General features: G+C 47.0%; 1 protein-coding gene across 4 annotated transcripts in view; it reads left to right on the plus strand.

The window, feature by feature from the left end:
• The window catches only part of VPS8 (VPS8 subunit of CORVET complex), a 288453-nt gene extending 269519 nt beyond the window's left edge, over nt 1–18934 (plus strand). For all 4 annotated transcript variants that reach the window (XM_061166734.1, XM_061166737.1, XM_061166735.1 and 1 more), the window contains 2 exons: nt 15435–15515; nt 18296–18934. In XM_061166734.1, coding sequence (XP_061022717.1) covers nt 15435–15515; nt 18296–18445 — 231 coding nt within the window. In that variant the 3' untranslated portion in view covers nt 18446–18934. The remainder of the gene's footprint in view (nt 1–15434; nt 15516–18295) is intronic.
• Nucleotides 18935–20993: the final 2059 nt, after the last annotated feature.

The following is a 20993-nucleotide window of genomic DNA, read 5'->3' on the forward strand; positions in this document are numbered from 1 at the left end:
TGTCACTTCCACTGTATAATCATAAGGGACTTGATTTAGGTCATACTAGATACATTACTGTTGTGGATTTCTGATTTATTTCTGTTGAGGTCAAAGAACATACGCTGTATGATATAGATCTTTGAAAAGTCATTGAGACTTTCTTATGGCCAAGCATATAGTTTCTTGATGTGAACATTATTCATGCAAACATTCATGTGAACATTCATGTGAATTCATGTGAACATTATTAAATGAACATTATTCATTGAAAAGTGTAATCTATAGTTGTTGGGTATAATTCCTATAAATTTCAATTAAGTGAAAGCCGTTGTTAGTGCTCTTTATATCTTCTGTATGCTTACTGATTTTTTTTGTCTAGTTATTTTATTATTGATAATTACTGAAGAGTGTCAAAAGCCTCCAACTATAATTATTGATTTATCCGTCTCCTTTTTTTTTTTTTTTTCTTTTTTTGATTTATCTGTATTTTGCTTTCCTATTCCTTCTTCCTTGTTTTCTTTGGGGCTATTTGAATATTTTTTAGTATTTTTGTTGTTCTTCATCTTTTTAGTGGTTGCTGTGGGAGTTACAGAATACATCTTTACATTATTGCAATCTAATTAGAGTTAATATTTTACTACTTAACACGAAATATAGGAACCTTGCAATGCTAGAGGTATATTTACTAACCTCCCATCATTTAATTCTTTTTACGGTTTCCATTTCTCTAGTGAGGTTCCCTTGTATATTGAGTTGTTAGGGCTATCCTTTCCTTTAAATCTTTAAGCATATTTATATATGTTTTAAATTCCTTGTCTGCTAACCCAGTATTTGTCATCTCTGAGTCTGTTTCTATCAACTTCTTTCCCAGTTAGAAGTCACATTGTCATGTTCCACATATCTGGAAACTTTTGATTCTATACTCATCATTGTGGATGATGTGTTATCATCTGGATTTTGTTGTCTTCCTTTAGAGACTTTTGAGTTCTGATTTTTTGTTCAGACTTTTTGTTCTGATACGTTATTAATTTACTGTTAAATCAGCTACATATTTTTGAGGCTTGCTTTTAAGCTTTGTTTGGCCAGGTCTAGAATATCCCTGATCCTAATACATGACTTTTATTTATTTATTTATTTTTTGGTCTCAGTGGACCCAGGTGTTCATCAAGGCCTTTTCATTTAGAAGTTAGTATCCCCATGTCTTCCAGCACTCTGTACCCTCCAGAAGCTCCACTTATCTCACAGCAGTTGAGAGCTGCTCCCCAGCAGTTTTTCTCTGACAGGCCTCTGGAGTCTTGCCTGCAAATGTGCAGCTGAGTAATCGGTCAGAAGCTTCACTCACTTTACTTTGTGCTTAGTCCTGTCCGGCTCTTGGTGACCCTCTGCTTAAGGGGACTCCTACATAGTCCTAGAGCTCCTTCTCAATTCAGCGTCCTCCTTTTCAAAATTCTACCCATTGCCCAGCCCCAGGCTCCTGTCTCTAATTCTTCAACTCAGCAAGACTGCCGCTCTCCCCTTGGCCTCTCCATCCCTGTGCTGCCGTCCAGAAAGTGCATCCAGGTAGAACCCAGGGCAGTCACAAGACACCTTTGGTGGATCTCCCTTCTGGCGAGGGTTGCAGGCCGGCTCTGCCTTTTGTCCCAAATTTGGAAATAACTGATTATATATATGGCTGATTTTGTACCCACTAATGTTGGCAGAGCTACTCTGGTTCAGCAGTATTGCTTTATAATGGCAAGATTTGGAAGTCTCCGGTTTGCTGCTTTTTTCCCTCAGTTACAATAGCTTAATATAGTACCTTTATCTTAACTTCCTTCTTCTCACTTCACTTCCTACCCTCCATCTCCCAACAACCAACAGCTAAAAAGAGAAATGGTCCACAATCTCTTTCTTTCTTGGCAGACAGCAAATTGGTGTCTAAAAGAAATAGGTACAAGCACAGTGCACGTGTTCTTTTTCCTTAGGTTTGTAATTACATTGTTAACTTGAATTGGCTTTGGCTATATAATGTTAGGGTTAAACTTGCTTTTCCAGTTGACTCTTTACTCCTCTTGTTATCAGGTAATCATTTTATCCAGTTAAAATGGGCAGGAATACTGGAATTTATAATGTGTCAGCAATCAGGACTCTGATAGGAAATCATTAAGGACCCTGCCTTCGGAAGAGGGCTTTATCCTAATTGCTACCCCACAGCAGCATCCATCAAGATAATCGTTTGACTTTCCTCTTAAGTAGACAGTAATCAGTTAGATAATCAAAGGGTAGGAAGCCTTAATTACATATATGAATTCCCTGTTTTGATTTTTTAATAAGACAAAGGGGGATTTCTGACTTAACAGAAAATGCCACCCCAGTCAGGAGCTTTTCTTTGTAACTCTGCTTCCCACAAGAATAAGTCTTTGTGGATTCTTTTAGATTTTCTTTTCCTGACAGAAAGAAAAAGCAAGAATGGAGGGACCATAATATACCATGTAGCAAGAATGAAAGTTTGCATAGGACAGTGCCCCCAGAAAGGAAGGAGGTTGGGGGTCCCAGCCTAGTTGTCATCCACTGCATTTCCTGGTACTTTCATTTTTCGTTTCTAGTTACCAGTGGTCCTGGTCTGTGTCCTGACATCTCCATATAATGCCAACTCTAGATAATGCCTCCATGACATGGGGGTGGCGACACCCAGCAATTATTTTTTAATGGGCTTGGGAGTCTGAGCTTCCCATTACACTAAGATGGCTCTATAATAATGATAATCCCTGTTAGGACAACAGGCAAAGTTTATGAATTTGACCAAGGAACTACATTAGTTATTTAAAGTTCAGGCTGCATTCCACAGTTGCCTAATCTGTTTTTTAAAAAACCTTTCTTTCCTAAGCATAGTGAGATCATTAATTTTTGCCACCATAGATTTTTCCAAGGGTGTTGCTTTCCAAAGCAGGTTAGGAGTAGCCAAGCATAGACAGGTGGAGTATACAGGCGCCAGAGACTTGAAACCAACTGGGGGACATTGCTTTTTGTGAGGGAGCAAAATGTGCGAAAAACCAAAAAACACTGTGTCATCTGTATAGTGACACAGCACTCTGTGGTGCTGACCTCATCAGTGGCCCCTGGGATCCTCAGCCCGCCAGGATCCTCAGTCCCCCGGGATCCTCAGCCCCCCGGGATCCTCAGCCCCCCGGGATCCTCGGCCCCCAGGGATCCTCAGCCCCCCGGGATCCTCAGCCTCCAGGGATCCTCAGCCCCCCGGGATCCTCAGTCCCCAGGGATCCTCAGCCCCCAGGGATCCTCAGCCCTCAGGGATCCTCAGCCCCCCGGGATCCTCAGCCCCCCGGGATGCTCAGCCCACAGGGATCCTCAGTCCCCCGGGATCCTCAGCCCGCAGGGATCCTCAGCCCCCCAGGATCCTCAGCCCTCAGGGATCCTCAGCCCCCCGGGATCCTCAGCCCCCAGGGATCCTCAGCCCCCCGGGATCCTCAGCCCGCAGGGATCCTCAGCCCCCAGGGATCCTCAGCCCCCTGGGATCCTCAGCCTGCAGGGATCCTCAGCCCGCAGGGATCCTCAGCCCCTGGGATCCTCAGCCCCCCGGTTCACCCCCAGCTCAGGCTCTCCTCTGAAAGTCGCTGACACCTTCACACTCGGAGCACCTCGTGTTATTACTAACGTGGAGAGTGGCCTTAGGATTAGACCTGTTGTCAGGGTCTCCCCTAACAAGTTGCATTTTAACATGTCTGAACCTCCTCCCATGTAAATCAGACACTCAAGCCTACCTGTTGGGTTAATATACGCATCAGACACAAAAGTAGTAGAATAAGGCCAGAGACTGAAATAGATGACAGGAAATGTTTCTTCCTTCTCCTCCCCTTCTTCCCTCCCGTCCACTGCCCTCATGTGAGGAAGGTTATGCAGGTTTCTATTTTGTAGATAACTGACCTCAATGGTATCAACACGATGGATTAGTGTCAGCCACGCTCAGAGTTTTTTTTGTGCTGGCAGAACACACTCATGACCTGATGTGCGCATAAAACTGCCTTCTCACCATGCGTGAGGTGTCTCCCTGCAGGACCTCAGCGTGTTCCTCAGCACTGCTGGTTCTCACAGGACCTCTGCAGCCCAGCCCTCCGCGGTGCACTGCAGGCGTGACACCAACAGCTGCAGAGGGTGTTCGTCTGCCCTGCTGTCTCCTGGGCTTTTTGCTGAGACCTTAGAGGCCTGATAGGATGTTGTTTTAACTAGAAAACAGAACGGTGAAGGATCTCCTGAAGAAGGTGAGGCCATCAGTGTTTCAAGAGCACGGCTCAGATACTGGCCCCTCTGGTCCTAGTGTGCTGCTTTTTTTTAATGTTCATTGGAGTACAGTTGATTCACAGCGTTGTGTTAGTTTCAGGTGTACACAGAGTGACTCGTTATGCACACATCCACTTTTTTTTTTTTTAAGATTCTTTTCCCATATAGGCTATTACAGAGTGCTGAGTAGAGGTCCTGGTGCTATAGGCAGATTTTTATTAGGCATCTATTTTATGTATGGTAGTGTTTATGTGTCAACCCCAGTCTCCCAGTGTATCCCTCCCTCCTTTGTCCCCGCGTAACCATGTCTGTTATCTACATTCGTAACTATTTCTGTTTTGTAAATAAGTTCATTTGTTCCCATTTTTTAGATTGCACATATAAGCGATATCATATGATATTTGTCTTTCTGTGTCTGACTTATTTCACTGAGTATGACAATCTCTAGATCCATCCATATTGCTGCCAATGTCATTGTTTTTTAATGGCTGAATAATATTCCATTGTATATACATATACACTTTTTTATTAATTTTTATTGGAGTATAGTTGCTTTATAATGTGTTACACAGCAGAGTGAATCAGCTATACATATACATATGTCTCCTCTTTTTTAAATTTCCTTCCCATCTGGGTTACCACAGAGCATTCAATAGAGCTCCCTGTGCCGTACAGTCAGTTCTCATTAGTTATAGTATCAGCAGTGTATATGCATCAATCCCAGTCTCCTAATGCATCCCACCTCCCTCTCCCCCTTGGTATTTATACATTTGTTTTCTACCTCTGTGTCTGTTTCTGTTTTGCAAATAAGATAATCTGTACCATTTTCCTAGATTCCACATATATGTATCAGTGTTACAGTATTTGTTTCCCTCTTTATGACTTACTTCAGTCTGTATGACAGTCTCTAGGACCATCCACATCTCTACAAATGATTCAGTTTCATTCCTTTTTATGGCTGAGTAATATTCTTTTAAAAAAATTTATTTATTTTAATTGGAGGCTAATTACTTTACAATATTGTTGAATAATATCCTTTATCCATTCCTCTGTTGATGGAAATTTAGCTTGCTTTCATGTCCTGGCTATTGTAAGTGGTGCTGCTGCCATTAACATTGGGGTGCATGTATCTTCAGATTATGGTTTTCTCCAAATACATGCCAAGGAGTGGGATTGCTGGGTCATATGGTAGTTCTGTTTTTATTGTTTTAAGGAACCTCCATACTGTTGTCCATAATGACTGTATCAATTTACATACCCACCAATGCTGTAGGAGAGTTCTCTTTTCTCCACACCCTCTCCAGCATTTATTGTTTTGTAGATTTTTTGATGATGCCCATTCTGACCAGTGTGAGATGATACCTCATCGTAGTTTTGATTTGCATTTCTGTAGTAATTAGTGATGTTGAGCATCTCTTCAAGTGGCTTTTGCCCATCTGTATGTCTTCTTTGGAGAAATGTCTGTTTAGATCTTTTGCCTGCCCAGGTAGCTCAGCTGGTTGAGCATCAGAGAGCCCAGGGTTCAAGTCCCGGTCCAGGTGCCAAAGATAAATAAATAGATCTTTTACCCGTGTTTTGATTGGGTTATTTGTTTGATATTGAGCTACATGAGCTGTTTGTACCTCGGGTGGGTAAAACCTTCTGGGTCCCTTGAAAGTGACTGTCAGGCTTTTTCCAGGCCAATACCAAGAGCATGGCAAGTGGAGGAGACCCCTGGGCCTGGATTGCCCAGTTCAGGATCCGGTCTGTGCCACCAACCAGTGTGACCTTGGGCACCTCCTGCACCCAGGACCTTAGTTCCTTCAAATGTAAGATGAGGGTGACGAAAGAACCAACCTCCTGGGGTGTCTGATGATTAGATGAGGTGAGATAATACAAGTTCAGGGCTCAGAGCACGCTGGCACACAGTAATCACTTGCTCCGTAACTGTTAGCTGCTGCAGTGGTGGTTACTCCTTTTTCACATCATAGAAAACATAAACCAGCATTTTCTTCCTCTGCTGTGAAAAGTCACTGTACTGTTTCTTTTTAGTTGTGGTCTTGTAGATCGTGGGGTATTTTAATGGATATTTTTCAGTCAGTCTTTCATGATTTCCATGTCCAGCCTCACATACTTTCTTCCCTCACAACTGGTTCTAAGAGAAGTCTCCTTAGGAGATGTTCTGCCAGGTGTTTCCCTCCTGTCTCCAGTCAGCTTAGCAATGTGCCAGCTTATTTTTTTATTTCTTCACCTAATTCATTATTAACTGTGAGCTCATTGAGAGTTTTGCGACATTGGGAAATGAAGGTGAGAGGCCAGGTTCTGTGTGAAAACAAACTGCCTTGTGGGTGGGAATTTTAGGAAAGGTGTTTTCTGTTTGCAGGTGGAGCAGGAAGTATGGCTTCACTCCTGTCTCTGAAGTCAGTTTCACTTTAGGCAAAAGGGTTAAATATTAAGGACCTCTAGTTTGAAACAGCTTGTGTGTGTGTGCTAAGTCACTTTAGTCATGTCTGAATCTTTGCGACCCTATGGACTGTATCCCCCCAGGCTCCTCTGTCCATGGGTTTCTCCAGGCAAGAATACTGGAGTGGACTGACATGCCTCCTGCAGGGGACCTTCCGGACCCAGGGATCAAACCCCTGCATCCCTTATGTCTCCTTCATTGGCAAGTGGATTCTTTACCAGTAGCGCCATCTGAGAAGCCCCCCTTGAAACAGCTTAGGTGGTAGCATAAGTCTTAACTGTGTAAGAAATAAAGACTTGATAGCGAGGCCAAGGCAGGAGAAAGTGGGAAATATGACTCTCATTCCGTCCGTTCTGCTTCAACTCTGCCCCCATCCCCACCAGCAAATTACAGAACTGCCAGCAGAAGGCTCCTGGAGTGCAGAGGAGACAATCATATCACAAAATTAGACCAAGAACCAACATCTCTCTACATTCTAGGCTCAGCCTTCTCATGTGGGAAGACAATTGAGAATGGGGATGCTGGGATTTTGATTTCAGGGCCTTGTTTATTGTGAAGAATAAGACATGAACAGGCAGAGCTCAATCTCCTGTGAGTATCTCTGTCTGCGTGTCGGACAGGCTCCATATCCAGAATGCCTGGTGTTATCATCCATATTCCTAGGAACTCAGCCTTTGGGGTGGCAGCAATCAGAGTTGTTTCCTGTATCAAGCTTGATGTGCTTACAAGGCCTGTGAATCCCGGAAGCCCTGGTTTGTTTTCTTCCTTGCAGCAGATGTAATTACAGCGCTCACTTCCACCCATCTGGGAGGCAGTGAGCTTTGAAATGGGCTAGCACACTCTCTCTGCCCTGCATCCCTCTCCCTGGGGCTCCCCCAGATCATCAGGGCCTTGTTTTCCACCGGATTTACTTTAATGCTGAGTGTTAAAGGGCATGTCCGGGGCTGTCATTGCTTCTTCCTCCTTATGTTCAGCTAGTTTAATTTTCAGCTCTTGTCACTGGACTTCATTACATGGGCGGAAAGAAATTTGCTCTAGCAGATAGTATCTTTCTCTCCCAATTGGAGAATCACTCCTGATCAGTTCTGTACCTACTGGGTTAGACGGTCAAGGTGTGGTGCTTTATGTTTAAGGATAAAGTCCCGTGAAGCACAAACTGAGACTGTGCTCAGATTTGGCGCTCGCATGTTTCTTTGGAGCATGGCATTAATTTAGCAAATCAGTTTCTCTGTACAGCATCTTAGGCTGAATCTACTGTTTCTCTTCAGCCCTATCATGGGTCTTTGTGACAGCGCCCCTAGTTGGTTGCCCAAGTTGCTTCTAATGCTGCAGTAAGATCCCCGATTAGCTTCAGTAAACACCACTACCTTCAGCCTTTGTGCCCCAAACGCCTGCGGTCTCCCAGCACCCAGGTAGCAGTGTGGCCCTGGTAGCACTGCCCTTTGACAGATCAGAACACAGACCCAGCAGCGCGGTGGGACCTGCTCAGGTTATACAGGGACCTGTGGCCAGATTAGCGCTCAAGTTCCCAGCTTCTCAGTCCAGTGCTGTGCCTTCCAGACGCTTCCCCCAGGCACAGACATAACACAGGCACAGCAGTCACGGCCATTTACTGACCATCAAAAAGGTGCCGGACCCACGTCAGTGTGATCCTCACAATTCTGGAGAGTAGTGTTTTGCAGCTAAAGAAGCTGAAAGAAGCTAAATAACTCAGCCAGAACTGCTCACTAGTCATCACAGAATCCAGGTGGAGCCAGGACTGTGTGAAGTCACACCCTGCATTCCCCGTCGTGCTTTGCAAGTTCCAGGTGGTTTAGAAACGTCTCAGTGACTGCATAAGAAGTAGAAAATCTGCTCACCCTTCCCACGCCTCCATTGGTTTGATCAGAGGATAGTCATTTCATAGCTGTTCTGTGCCGGGCCAAGTGCTGGGCACCGTGAGTGGGAGACAGCACCCGCTCCTTGGGGCGCTTCTTGCTCAAGGCTTCCCCCCACTGTCCCTTCTCTCTCTCCTGCAGCATCCACCATCCCTGTCATTGCCAGAGTTGCCAGTCTTGTCTGCACTGTGCTCTGACGTCTCTGTGTTCAGTGGCCACGTTAGGACTGGGTACACATGACCAGTATTGTGTGTAAATTGGGAGGCCCTCCTGTGCCTCCAGCTAGTGACACTTAAGTGAGGACTCGCGGAGTCCTAAGCGTCTACTGTGTACTCCTTACTCTTCTCAGCCACGTTATGTGGGGCAGCTGTTTCCGCTGTGCTCATAGAAACCCTAGCTCGGAGAGAACAGGCAACTTGCCAGCAACTGTGGTGCCAGTGATGGGGATGCTGGGGTGTCGGCACAGGCAGGCGGTCTCTAGAGCCCAGGCTTTTGTCTGCTAGCCGCTGCAGTGTCACGGGCAGGCTGTGGTCACATGCGATGGAGGGTCCAGCACAGGATATGCCAGAGCAACAACAGAAAGTGGCTTTTATCCCCAAGTCCCACTGGTTTGGTAGATTTCTCTTCCTTCTTAAAAGGGTTGGTATTTTCTAACATTTGAGAAATAATCCTTCCCCTAAAGTGAATTAAATAAAACGAAATAGATATTTCACTGAGATACAGGCTAAACATGCCAGAAGTCACAAAGAATCTTTACAAAATCCAAGTTCTTAGAAATAGGAAGACAATGCCAGTGATTTCACAATGGTCCAAGGAGAGCAAGCTGCTACCCGCTCTGATTCCTAAGATGGACAGCTCAGAGTAAAGAAGGATGTGGGATGTTCAGCAAATGTTTGTTGAACATTTGCTGGCTGCAGAGCACTGGGAATGAAGGATGAGTAAGAAGTAGTTCTGGTATTCAAGTTCATAGGCTAACAGGGAGACAGGTAGACAGACAATTACAGGGAGCACAGTATACTTATGGACCAGCCACGTGGCTCCTTATTTATTGACAGAAGTGCTCAGAGAGAGGACCAGAGCTGAGCCTTCGTGTCTCATGTGTGCAAGAGTGTAATCTGGACCCCAGAATGGTGTAATTTCAGGGACATTTTGACAATGTAGGTAGATAATGTGAGAGCGTTGTTTCAAACGAGGCTGCCCTGGTAAATATGGTGTATATGGTTATTATACCTCAGTAATCTCTCATGTTTTGCTTATCAACACTGGAGAAAATGAAATAATCTTACGGATTTCTCATGTCCCAGAATCTGTGAGATGTTAAGCTCCTCTTGATTGACTCATCTTTACACCCCAGGTGCTAATATAGCAGAGGTCCCCAAAATACCTGAACCAGAGAACTGGCTCCCCGTTCATGAGGTGGTTAGAGGGGATGAGCCTGCACAGGGTGGGGCATAAACCAGCTGAAGAGGACTCTGTGGACGAGCCCCTCCCAGGGCCCTGTCCTGCCCCTCCTCCTTACCCCACCTCACTGCTGGATCCATCGACCCACGACCCACGGAGAAGCAGACAGAAATCCTCACCTTCATGAGGTATTCGTCATTCCCTGAATGCTTCCTCTTTTTTTTAAAACTGTCTTGTTCCTGGCAAGATTTTAAGGCAGGTGAGCACCTGCTGGGTCCCAAGCCCATCTACAGCGAGCTCTGCTGTCTCCTCAGATGATCTGTTCTCAGACAGATTTCCACAGAGACAGCACAGCCTGGCCAGGAACAGGGCATCTCCATCCTGCAGCAGCTCTGCTTCCAAAGGGTTCCAGGGTGGCCCCAAGCTGTGGCGCCTTTATTCATTATCTGGCTTGTTCAGGATGATGGCCTGTGCTATCAGAAAGGATCTGTCACCTTCAGTTATTTCATACCCATGGAACCACCACACTCTTCAGTTTCTGAAGGATGTCACTGGAAAATCCCTTCCCTAGGTATCTCCAAGGAGTGTGGGGCCTCGAGCAGAATATGATGACAAGCCCAGGACTCAGTGCCACCCTGCATTGGTATATCATGTTTGAAATTATGGTTCTCGGTATGTGCTTGTGTGCACACTTACCTATTTATTACTCCAGCTTTTCTCTCCAGGAGAGGGGGGACTAGGGTTTATAAGGAGAGGCTCTTGTCATGACCCTTGATTGTGAATTTTTGATTCCTACTGGGCAGGTCTCATAGCCTTTTTCTCCTCAATTTACACAATCATGTTAACTTACATGGTAAAGTAGGTAGGTGTTGCTGCTGCTGCTAAGTCACTTCAGTTGTGTCCAACTCTTAGCGACCCCATGGACTGCAGCCTACCAGGCTCCTCCGTCCATGGGATATTCCAGGCAAAAGTACTGGAGTGGGTTGCCATTGCCTTCTCTGAGGTAGGTGTAGGGCTTGCAATTAAATCTAGTAAACCATGTGGCAGAAACATTAAATTTTCTTACTCTACCTAAGGGTTGCTAAGATGAAAGTGAACTCAATGAATGTTGAAAGCATACCTAATTGGGACACCTTAGAAAAAGAGAAATGCTGGTTGTTTGGTTGATGTGGTATAGTTGAATGGGAAGAAGGCAAATGCCCGTAAGCTGAGCGGGTCCTGTTTCCCTTACGGCGGGGTGAGGGCAGGAAGTCCAGCTGTGCTGAGGGTTCTGGGTGCAGGTTAGCGGTGCTACTCCAAGTGTTGCCTGGGGGCTTGGACTCCACCCCACACCTTCTAACCAGAATCTGCATTTTAATGAGATCTCTCTGTGGTTCTTACACACATTAATACTGAAGAAGAGCTAGATCAGAAAACATGAGTTGGACCAGCATTTGAGACTCCTACACTTGCTGCCTCAGTGAGCAAACTCCCAGAGGAGTTTATTATGTGCCTGGAATAGACTCATCAACTATGTAGTGCTTCCTGGGGGCAAAGGCATGATGCTATTTTTAACAGTACCATTTTCTACTTTAAAAAATAATTTTATGGGAGTACAATTTACAATGTTGTGTTACTTTCAGGTGTAGAGCAAAATGATCCAGTTATACATTCCATATATTTATTCTTCTTCAGATTCTTTTCCATACAGGTTATTATGGAATATTGAGTAGAGTTCCCTGTGCTATCTACAGTAGGTCTTTCTTCTTATTGTTGTTCAGTAACTAAGTCGTGTCCAACTCTTTGCGACTCCATGGACAGTAGGGGTCCTTGTTGGTTATCTATTTTATATATAGTACTGTGGATATGTTAATCTGAAAGTCCTAATTTATCCCTCCCTTCCACATTTCCCCTTTGGTGACCATAAGTTTGTTTTTTGAAATGGTAGTCTATTTCTGTTTTGTAAGTTCACTTGTATCATTTTTTAAATTAGATTCCATATATAAGTGATATATTTACCTTTCTCTGACTTCACTAACTATGAAAATCTCTAGGTCCATCCATGTTGCTGCAAATGGTATATTTTGTTCTTTTTTAATAGCTGAATAATATTCCACTGTTACATATACTTACTACATCTTTATCCATTCTTCTGTTGATGAACATTTAGACATTCTATGTCTTAGCTAGAATGCTGCAATGAACACTGAGGTGCATGTATCTTTTTGAATTATGGTTTTCTCCAGATATATGCCCTTGGGTGGGATTGCTGGATCATATGGTAGTTCTGTTATTATTTTTTTAAGGAATAATTCAGGGCCTTTTGTGTTTCCATACAGATTAAAAAATTTTTGTTCTAGTTCTGTATAAAATGCCATTAGTAATTTGATAGGGATTGCATTGAATCTGCAGATTGCCTTGGGTAGTATACTCATTTTGAGTGTTGATTGTTCCAATCCAAGTACATGGTATATCTTTCTGTTTGTGTTATCTTTCAGTACTTTTATCAGCGTCTTAGAGTTTTCAGAGTAGAGGTTATTTGCCTCCTCAGGTAGGTTTATGCTTGGATATTTTTTTTTTTTTTTTTGATGTGATGGCAAATGGGATTGTTTCCTTAATTTCTCTTTCATTGTTAGTGTATAGGAATGCAAGAGATTTCTGTGTATTAATTTGTATCCTGCAACCTTATCAGATTCATTGATGAGCCTAGTGGTTTTCTGGCAGCGACCTTAGGGTTTTCTATGTATAGCCATCACATCACCTGCAAACAATGACGGCTCCACTCCGTTTCCAGTGTGGAGTCCTTTTATTTTTCTTCTCTGAGTGCCATGGCCAGGACTTTCAAAACTATGTTGAGTAAAAGTAGTGAGAGTGGACATCCTTGTCTCATCCCTAACCTTAGAGGAGACGCTTTCGGCTCGTCACTGTCACGAGTGATCTGTGAGTGTGCCACGTGCCTTCTCTGCTTCTGAGCTCACGTGACCTTCGCTTTCACAAAATGATTGGGCTTCCAAAGTACATCCAATGATGAAACAAATGCAGAAACCTAGGTTTTGCCTCTGGAAAATAATGTAAAACCTAATCTGGTTGCCACCACGTCCTGTACAGTGGCTAGTCTTACGTAGCTGACCACTTAGCTTTGCATTCTCTTGTGACAAAAGCAAAACAGAAAACACAATTGGCAGAAAGTCTATACAACTAGTAATTGTGTCCAATACAGTTTTCTCAGCACGGGGTTTGATGGGCATTTCTTCAGTGGCTCATCATCTACATTTTCATAAGAAGCACAGCAGTGTATTTCATGAGATCTTTTTCTTGCTCTCGTCACTTTGTCAATTTCCAGCTTGGCTTTTACAACCTTTTTTTAATCAACCACTTTAACACCCCAACCCAGCACCACCTTACCTAGTCCATTCCTGACTTTGTTCCACTTAGACCCTCCTCTAAACTTTACCATGGAGTAACCACGGAATCAGCAAAAGTAAGGTCAGGGTGATTTGGTCCCTTGTCATATGGACTATGGTGATGGCAGGCCCCACTGCTGAGGTGCTGAGTGGCCAATGAGAGGCAGATGACATCCATAACCAGTCCTGCTCCCCAGTTCATGCCAGCAGTACTGGAGGGATGTGGAAAATCGGGGCAGGACCATGTTTTCCATTGTTAAGTCTCTCAAAAGTATTTATGTGTTTTTCTCTTCCTGCTTGTTTGAGCTTGGTTTGCAGTATTTTTCAAACCTTCAGATCATCTTTAGCTTGGAACACCCCTGTGCATCTTACTTAGTATAAACTGAAGTGTGATACTCCACACAATTTCTCTCCAAGATACAGGATCGTTTTTCTACCAAATTAAATTGAGAAGTGTTTCTTAAAGTGTCAAGGCAAGTTGGAACATTCTCAGAGTAGAGAGTAATCTCTCCATGTGTCTGGAGACCCAGAGGTGTGAGTCTAGAATGAAAAGTGGGGCCCCTGTGGGCTATCCTCCTCTCTTTCTGGCTGCCCGGCTTGGGATTCCCATGGGCCAACCTCCGCCACCCCCATGTCACTGAGAGCATCAGGAAGAGTTAAGGCACCTGGGGCCTGGGGCCTGGGCTGGTCTCCAGGACAGCACAGCAGGATCCCACAAGCCCGGGTGCTGTGAGCGTCCTTACTGTCAGCTGCTCTCCCGATCTTGAAACACATCCTTTCACAGAAGATTAAGCTGTGAAGCTCTTTCACACTCACGAGCATGGTTTATTCAGGGGTGCCGCTTATTTCCATTCTGTCTTAGTGCTTAGCGTTCTTCCCCCTAAGGGTGGGAAAATTTTGAAGAAAAGAAGCAAAGTCATTCCTAGAACACAAGTTTATATAACCTCTTAACACTGTAATGCTTTTGAAAGTTCAGATCCTTAGGGGTTGGGAAGGGATAGACATGGCAGCACCTTCCTCCTAGAGTGGTTATGAGGGTTCAGTGAGCTCATTCAAAGAGCAAACAGGAAATGCTCAGCACATGCTAACAGTTCCGAGTGGTGTTACTTGTTCTCTGCCTCCCCTGTTCCTGCCTCAACAGGTCTTCAGACCCCCATCTGCAGCCGTTCAGTCCCAGAGCCCTCGCTCAGCTCTCAGGGATGGGCGCTCATATCGACACCTTCCTCGTTGAAACACACCATCATTTAACTGAGGATGCTCTGAATTGTAGTAATAAAAACCAGCATATACTGAGCCCTTATAGGGGAGACCAAGCAGATAAAAGACATTTTATATAAGGATTTCATCTAATTTAATATTCAGTAAGCCCATAAGGAAGCATTTTCCTCTCTCACAAGTCAGAGAAGGGACTTGCCTAAGGGTCACCCAGCAGGTTAGTTTAGAACTTGTATTTCAGGTCACCTCTGACTCCAAAGCCTACACAGCGGCCTCTGCCAGGATCCCATTTCTTCCTCCAGCTGTGAGCTGGATTGGATCCACAGAGAGCAGGACCACAGTGTTGGCACAGTAACCAGTGGGACAAGGTGAAACTGCTGGAGAAGCAAGTTAGACTTCTCCCTCTCCCAAAAGCAGACTAAAATCTCAGTCCCTTGGGTAGCTACCAGCTTTACAATAAGGCAAGGAAATGACATAATTTTTCATTTGTAACATATGCCCGCCACCAACACAAAGAAGGGGCATCTTTACTGGCTGTATTCAGTGCTGGATATGGGGGTGCAAGGTTGGGTGGAGCTAAATTCTCCATAGTAAAGGCAAAGAGGAACCAAGACACCCCAAAGGAAGCTCCTAAGTATGGAAACACTGAGGCTACAGGGAGAAGCCTTAGGGAGGTTGTCAGCCTAGAGCTGGCACTAAGGGCCTGAGGGGGTTGCAGCCACTTGTAATAAATATTCAGTAAGGTAGCTCATTGATTCCTGGTGGCGTGGGTTTTCTTCTGCGTGAAGGAAGCACTGCATCATGTTCCATGGAGGTGGCCCTTGGATGTTATTAATCCTACTGTTTCTGATTTCTCAGGCAACCTCAGAACCTGTTCTGGATCCACAGCAAATCCAAGCATTTGATCAGCTCTGCCATCTCTACCGAGGAAGTTCCAGGGTAATGTTCATGTGGTTATCTAAATTTTCATTTCCCTGTTTATAATTACTCTTTGGTAACACAGTGTCCCAGGTCCTCAATCCAGCCTCCTCCTCAGGCTGTAAGGTGCCCTGGCATCCCTGTCATGGTGTGTGGAGCCCTGAGAACTTGGCAAAGGATGCAGAAGAAGTGGAAAGATCTCTGTCTCTTACTTACCCTGGGCTGAGGACACAGGAGGGCTTCTGTGTTTGTACTGCCTCCAGAGAAAGCAGGCATAAGCCCAGTCCCTCACCTGGGAGCCTTTGTTTTTACTGATGACTGTCATGTCTGCCCTAAGCCCCAGACTCTGTTGTACATTTGCATTGGTTGAATTTGTTTTGGCCATGAAAGATAAATGCCAAATTGTAGTGGCTTAACCAAGATAGAATTGCAAATGCAGGGACCCCAGGGCACATTCCATCAATCTCTCTCTAGATTTCTTCTACTTTGTGGGTCTATCATCTCTAATATATGGATTATACTCACATGGTTCAACATGGTTGCCCCAGCTCCAACCATCATATAAGCCCTCTATTTAAGGATAGTTCCTAGAAACTGTATACACCACTTCCACTTACCTTCTTTGTCCAGTACTTAGACACGTGACCTAACTGCAGTGGAGACTAGGGAAACTGGTCTTGATTCCAAAAGCCCTAAAACTATTGAATCCTGTAACTGTAAAAGAAGAATACATGTTTAGAGGGCTACTGGCAGTCAAGCCGCAACAATCTGTCTCTGTGTGGCATTTGTCTGTCATCCAGTCACCGCCAGCACCCTGGGCTCATCCTTCCCACCCCACCCACGCCACAGGGCGATCTCCTATCTGTTTCTCACCTTTCCTTCCAGCTCACAGAGGTCACTGCAGGTCTTCTGTCCCTTCTCTAGGGATTCTGCTGCTTGTAGGGCACCATCTCCAAGCCCCAAAGTCCTGTTACCCCTCTGGCTTATAACACGTTCCTGGCTCTCCAGCCCCTGCAGATGGAGTCAAACTCAGCCAGCTCCTCCTCGCCCCCAGTCACACTTAAATTCTAGTCAGGCCAGATTTCTTCCCCACACTTTCCTTGAGTTTGCACAGACTGTCTCTGGGCTCTTATTTTTGTGCTGTGCTCCCTCTTCCCATTCCCCACACACCTGCTAGGGTGGTGGCAGCCCAAAGGAAAAACAGTGTTCCATCTCTGAGAGCTGGTCTGGACAGAGGCTTTTCTTCCAGGAGGTCCACTGACCTGGCCTCACCTCGCCCCTTCCCAAGCCCGGCTCTGCCCTGGGAGTGGGGTTTCTGGGCCTTTGATTCTCAGGAAGTTCTGTTTCAAACTACTGAGCCACTATTTGGGACCCATCAATTTACAGAACACTTAAGGTACAGAAGTGGAAAACAAAAAATATTTTTGTGGTTGATTCTTTCACTTCAGTGTGTGAATGTGAAAGAACTTCGTGTTTATGTAGTAGTCCTTGCAGAGAATGCCATAGGCTGGTGGCAGCCCAGAGGGTTACAGAAGATGGGAAGTGGCGTAGGTGGGGCTTGTGCAGAGCGCGGGACCCCCCTCTGTAACCTGCTCGACAGCAGTGGGAGTCCCTGCAGGGAGCCTGGTTCGGGACTCTGCCTTGGACCACAGCCTGCCTGAGCAGGGCCAAGTGCTGGAGTATTTTAGGTAAATCGGCACTGTGAACCAAGGCTCTTCAGATGTCTCCCCAGTTACCACAGCCACTGCAGTGAGTTTTCAACAGGACAGACACATGTAAGCCTCCTGCCACTATCACCTAGGTGAGGAAAGAACCCTTATCAGAGGTCGGAGGGCAGTAAAAGACAAGACAACCTGGGGGAGGTGGGAAGAGAGCAGGTGACAGACGTCATCTCCAGGGGAGGCAGAACCGCAGGCAGCTCGGCGGCCGAGCAGGGACCGAGGGACTGGAGCTTGAATCCCAGGCTACCACTCACCCCTGGGGTGACCCAGTTACTTCACTTCTCAGGGCTCTGGGTTTTTCACCCAGAAGGTGGTTGTGGAGGATCAGACACACTTCATGTAAAAGACCTAGTGGCATGATCCAGTAGCCTAGCGGGCACTGGGGGTGGTTACCTGGGGCTGTGGGAAGTCTTGGCACCGGGAGGCTTGCGCTGCTGTAGGAGACGGCTCAGTCCTCACAGCTGCTGTCTCTCCAGGTAAATTCCAGGTGTGGCACTCCACTCTCCTCTGACGTCAAGGGCATCTCGGGACTAGGTCATCAGGCTCTGTACCTAATCTTCCCGGCTGGCTAGATCCACAGTCTGCCTTTCCTGGCAGGTCTCCCAGCACTGAGCCTGTAGCAGGGGGAGGGTGTCACTGGTGAACACCGGGGAGCAGGGAGGGCACTTAGAAGAGAAGGTGGCATCCGTGAGTGTCCCTGGAGGCCCTGAGTTTGAAGTGGCAGCTCAGGCGTCCATCGGGAGCTATCTGGATCATGAAGGCAAGACAGAGCTAGAGATCACCACTCACTCTGAGGAAAGCCACTAAGGAGAGAGCTGGGCATCAGGGTCACGTGCCCTCTGCAGAGGGTACACAGCATGAGAGAGGCTCAGACGCTTTGCCATGTCAGAAAGCATCACAGTGTGACGTGCCTGTGAGACTGACCACGTCCAGCCTCCTCCTCGTTAAAGGAGAAAATTTAGGCCTTACCAGAGGACGTGAACATGTGCAGAGTCACCGTGGTGGTTAGCTAGATGCAGATGTGGGGTTCATGCCTGGTCTTACCTCCAGCCCCCGCTGACTGTGTCCCCTCCTCTGCAGCTGGCCCTCCTCACAGAACTCTCCCAGAATCGCAGCAGCGAGAGCTGCAGGCCGTTTGGAGGCTCCCAGAGTGGCCCCGCCTTCAACAGCATCTTCCAGAAGGAGAACTTCCAGCTGCAGCTCATTCCTCCCCCAGTGACCGAGGACTGAAGTCTTTCCCGGGCCTGGAGCCCAAAGACAGGCCAGCAAGGGGAGGGGTCACCCGAGGACTCCACGCCCCCAGGCGCAGAGACTCTGGCCCTCCCGATGTTGTTGCAGCCTGGGCACCAGACTTTGTTTTGCTTATTAAGCAAATGAACACGATGTACCTCCATGCAGTTACTTAAGGATATGCGTTTTTGTCTGTTGGGACTCTTTCCCCCAAGACTGGAGAAAAGGCAGAGCTCTACAGGTGGCAGCCCGGTCCACGGCCACCCCAGCCCCTCTTCTCCTGCTGGTGGTTAGCATGGGGTGCCATTGCCTCTGCTGTCAGAGGGACAGTGGGTGCTGGGCTGCAGCATCAAGGAAACCTGCGCTGGAGGGAATGAAGGGCCTGCGGGGGCTGGGGCACCTCCCTTTCCTCATGTTCGTATTGAAACCCATTTGAGTGTAACATCTGACATCTGCCATTTGTAACAATAAATGCCTCAGTTCATGCCCTGCAGGCCTACTGACTATCTCACTCTCCGTCTACCAAGTCACAAAGGACATTCAGAACCTTTGTGGCCACAATTCAGTTCTGTTAGCTCAAAGTCAAGGGCCCTGACGGGGGCAGCCCTGCCTTTATTCCATAAGCAGCTGCGTCACAGGCTCCATCCAGACCACCAGACACCCAGGCACTCCTCGGCCAGGGCCCGGTCTGCCAGAGCAGGATTTTCACATTTCTTGGCCCAAGAACTTTGTACATCATTGAGCCAACCACCTCAGGAGAGCACACCACACAGGCAGAGACTAGGCGTCCACCCCACAGACTCAGGGCCAGCCAGGCTCCCAGAGCCGGAGAGCACAGGCACCAGCAGGCAAGTGCTCCAGTCCAGCTCCAAGCCCGACACTCACAGCTCCTACCACCCCGGTAACCCTCCACCCCTGCATTGCAGGAGCCAGGCATCATGCCGGGCCCTTTCTAATCCTCCAGAACCCCCAGGAAATCGATGTAGGAACTACATAGAACTGCTAACAGAAATCCTGCTTCTGCCACATCCTGGCTGTGATCCTGAGCAAGTCAGTTCACCTCTCTCAGCTTCAGTTTCTTTATAAAATAAAGACTAAATGAACCCGTGCCTGAGGACACGAAGTGCAGCGCAGACCTATGCCGCACTGCCCAGATGTGTGAGCTGCGCTCTTAGCATAGAACTCCTTCGAGGCGGCGGCACGGGGGAGTGCGAGGAGGCCACACTGGGGGGCATGGAGCAGCAGTACAAGACCAACAATCAGATGCACAAGGGTCTCAATCCCATACTATGGACAAGAAAGCTGAAGCTTACACATGGGGAAAATTTAACCAAGGCAACACACAAAAAGTGGCAGATCACAGATCTGAACTCAGAACTGATTCCAGAGCCAGTGATGTCACTCCACAAATTCCGTATCAGAGGGTTTCTTGATTTCTTGATGAGTCTAAGATCAAAGCCAAAGGAGCTCGACAACCTCAAAGCAAAACGCAGCACTTGCTGCCCTTCCTCAGTCTATACTCGAAGGAGCCAAGGCAGTTAGTTCACTGCACACCCGAGCAGTTAGTAAACTGCACACCAGGACCAGTAAACACCATCACGGCTCTCCTCCAGCCCTTCCCTGAAATATCAGCCCCAAGAGTTCCTTGTCATTCGAGTCACAAAACCACTGAACAAAGGCCAGCAGGTTTATACCCAGGTCAGGCCTCCTGTCTCATCTGAGGGTAGATGAGAAACCAACCCCAGGGCTGGGCCCTGGGCCCTGCCGGCCTGAGCTGGGCTCAGTCCATCCCCTCTCCTGGCACTGAGCACGTGTCCTAGTCTGCAGTGACGTCGGGCCCCACTTCAGAGCAGTTCCTCAGGGGAGACTTCTCTCGAGATACATTCAGGCTCAGTCGGCAGCCGTGGTCCTGCGGATGGGGCCAGGGAAGCTCACTGCAGGTCGGGCAGGTGGCGCTCCCAGAAGTGCGAAACAGCAGCCCTCAGCACGTGATCCAGCCCAGTCAGAGCCCCAGCTGCTCTTCCAGTCATGTGCCCGTCCCTGGGCTGTGACAGGTGGCTGGAGGAAGGATCTGGGGGAGGCAGGCTCCAGGCACCCATAAGCTACCGTTTGGGGAGGGCACGTACCTGGGCTGTGCCGGCTCCTCCCATCTGCCCCAGGGGAAGGCAGGGGGTCCTCTGAAAGGAAATCGGGGTCCTGAGAGAAGAAAGGAGGGGTTCTGATTGGCCAAAACGCAGCAGTGTCCATAACAGCTCATTTCTTCTTTGCACCTGGTAAACAGTGAGTATCTGAAAGTTAGTCGCTCAGTCGTGTCTGAATCTTTGTGACCCCATGGACTGTAACCCACGAGGCTCCTCTGTCCATGGAATTCTCCAGGCAAGAATACTGGAGTGGGTTGCCATTTCCTTCTCCAGAGTATTTGAAAGGACCATCTGAAAATGGTTACTCAGCTCCCAGGTTCAGCAGAGTGCCCCCTCCCTCCTGCCGTGGTGGCAGATGGGAGTCTCACCCAATTCCCCATGGGAGGCAGAATGGACTGATGGAGACA

Source organism: Dama dama, chromosome 19 (genome assembly GCF_033118175.1).
Source record: "Dama dama isolate Ldn47 chromosome 19, ASM3311817v1, whole genome shotgun sequence".
NCBI lineage: Eukaryota > Metazoa > Chordata > Mammalia > Artiodactyla > Cervidae > Dama > Dama dama.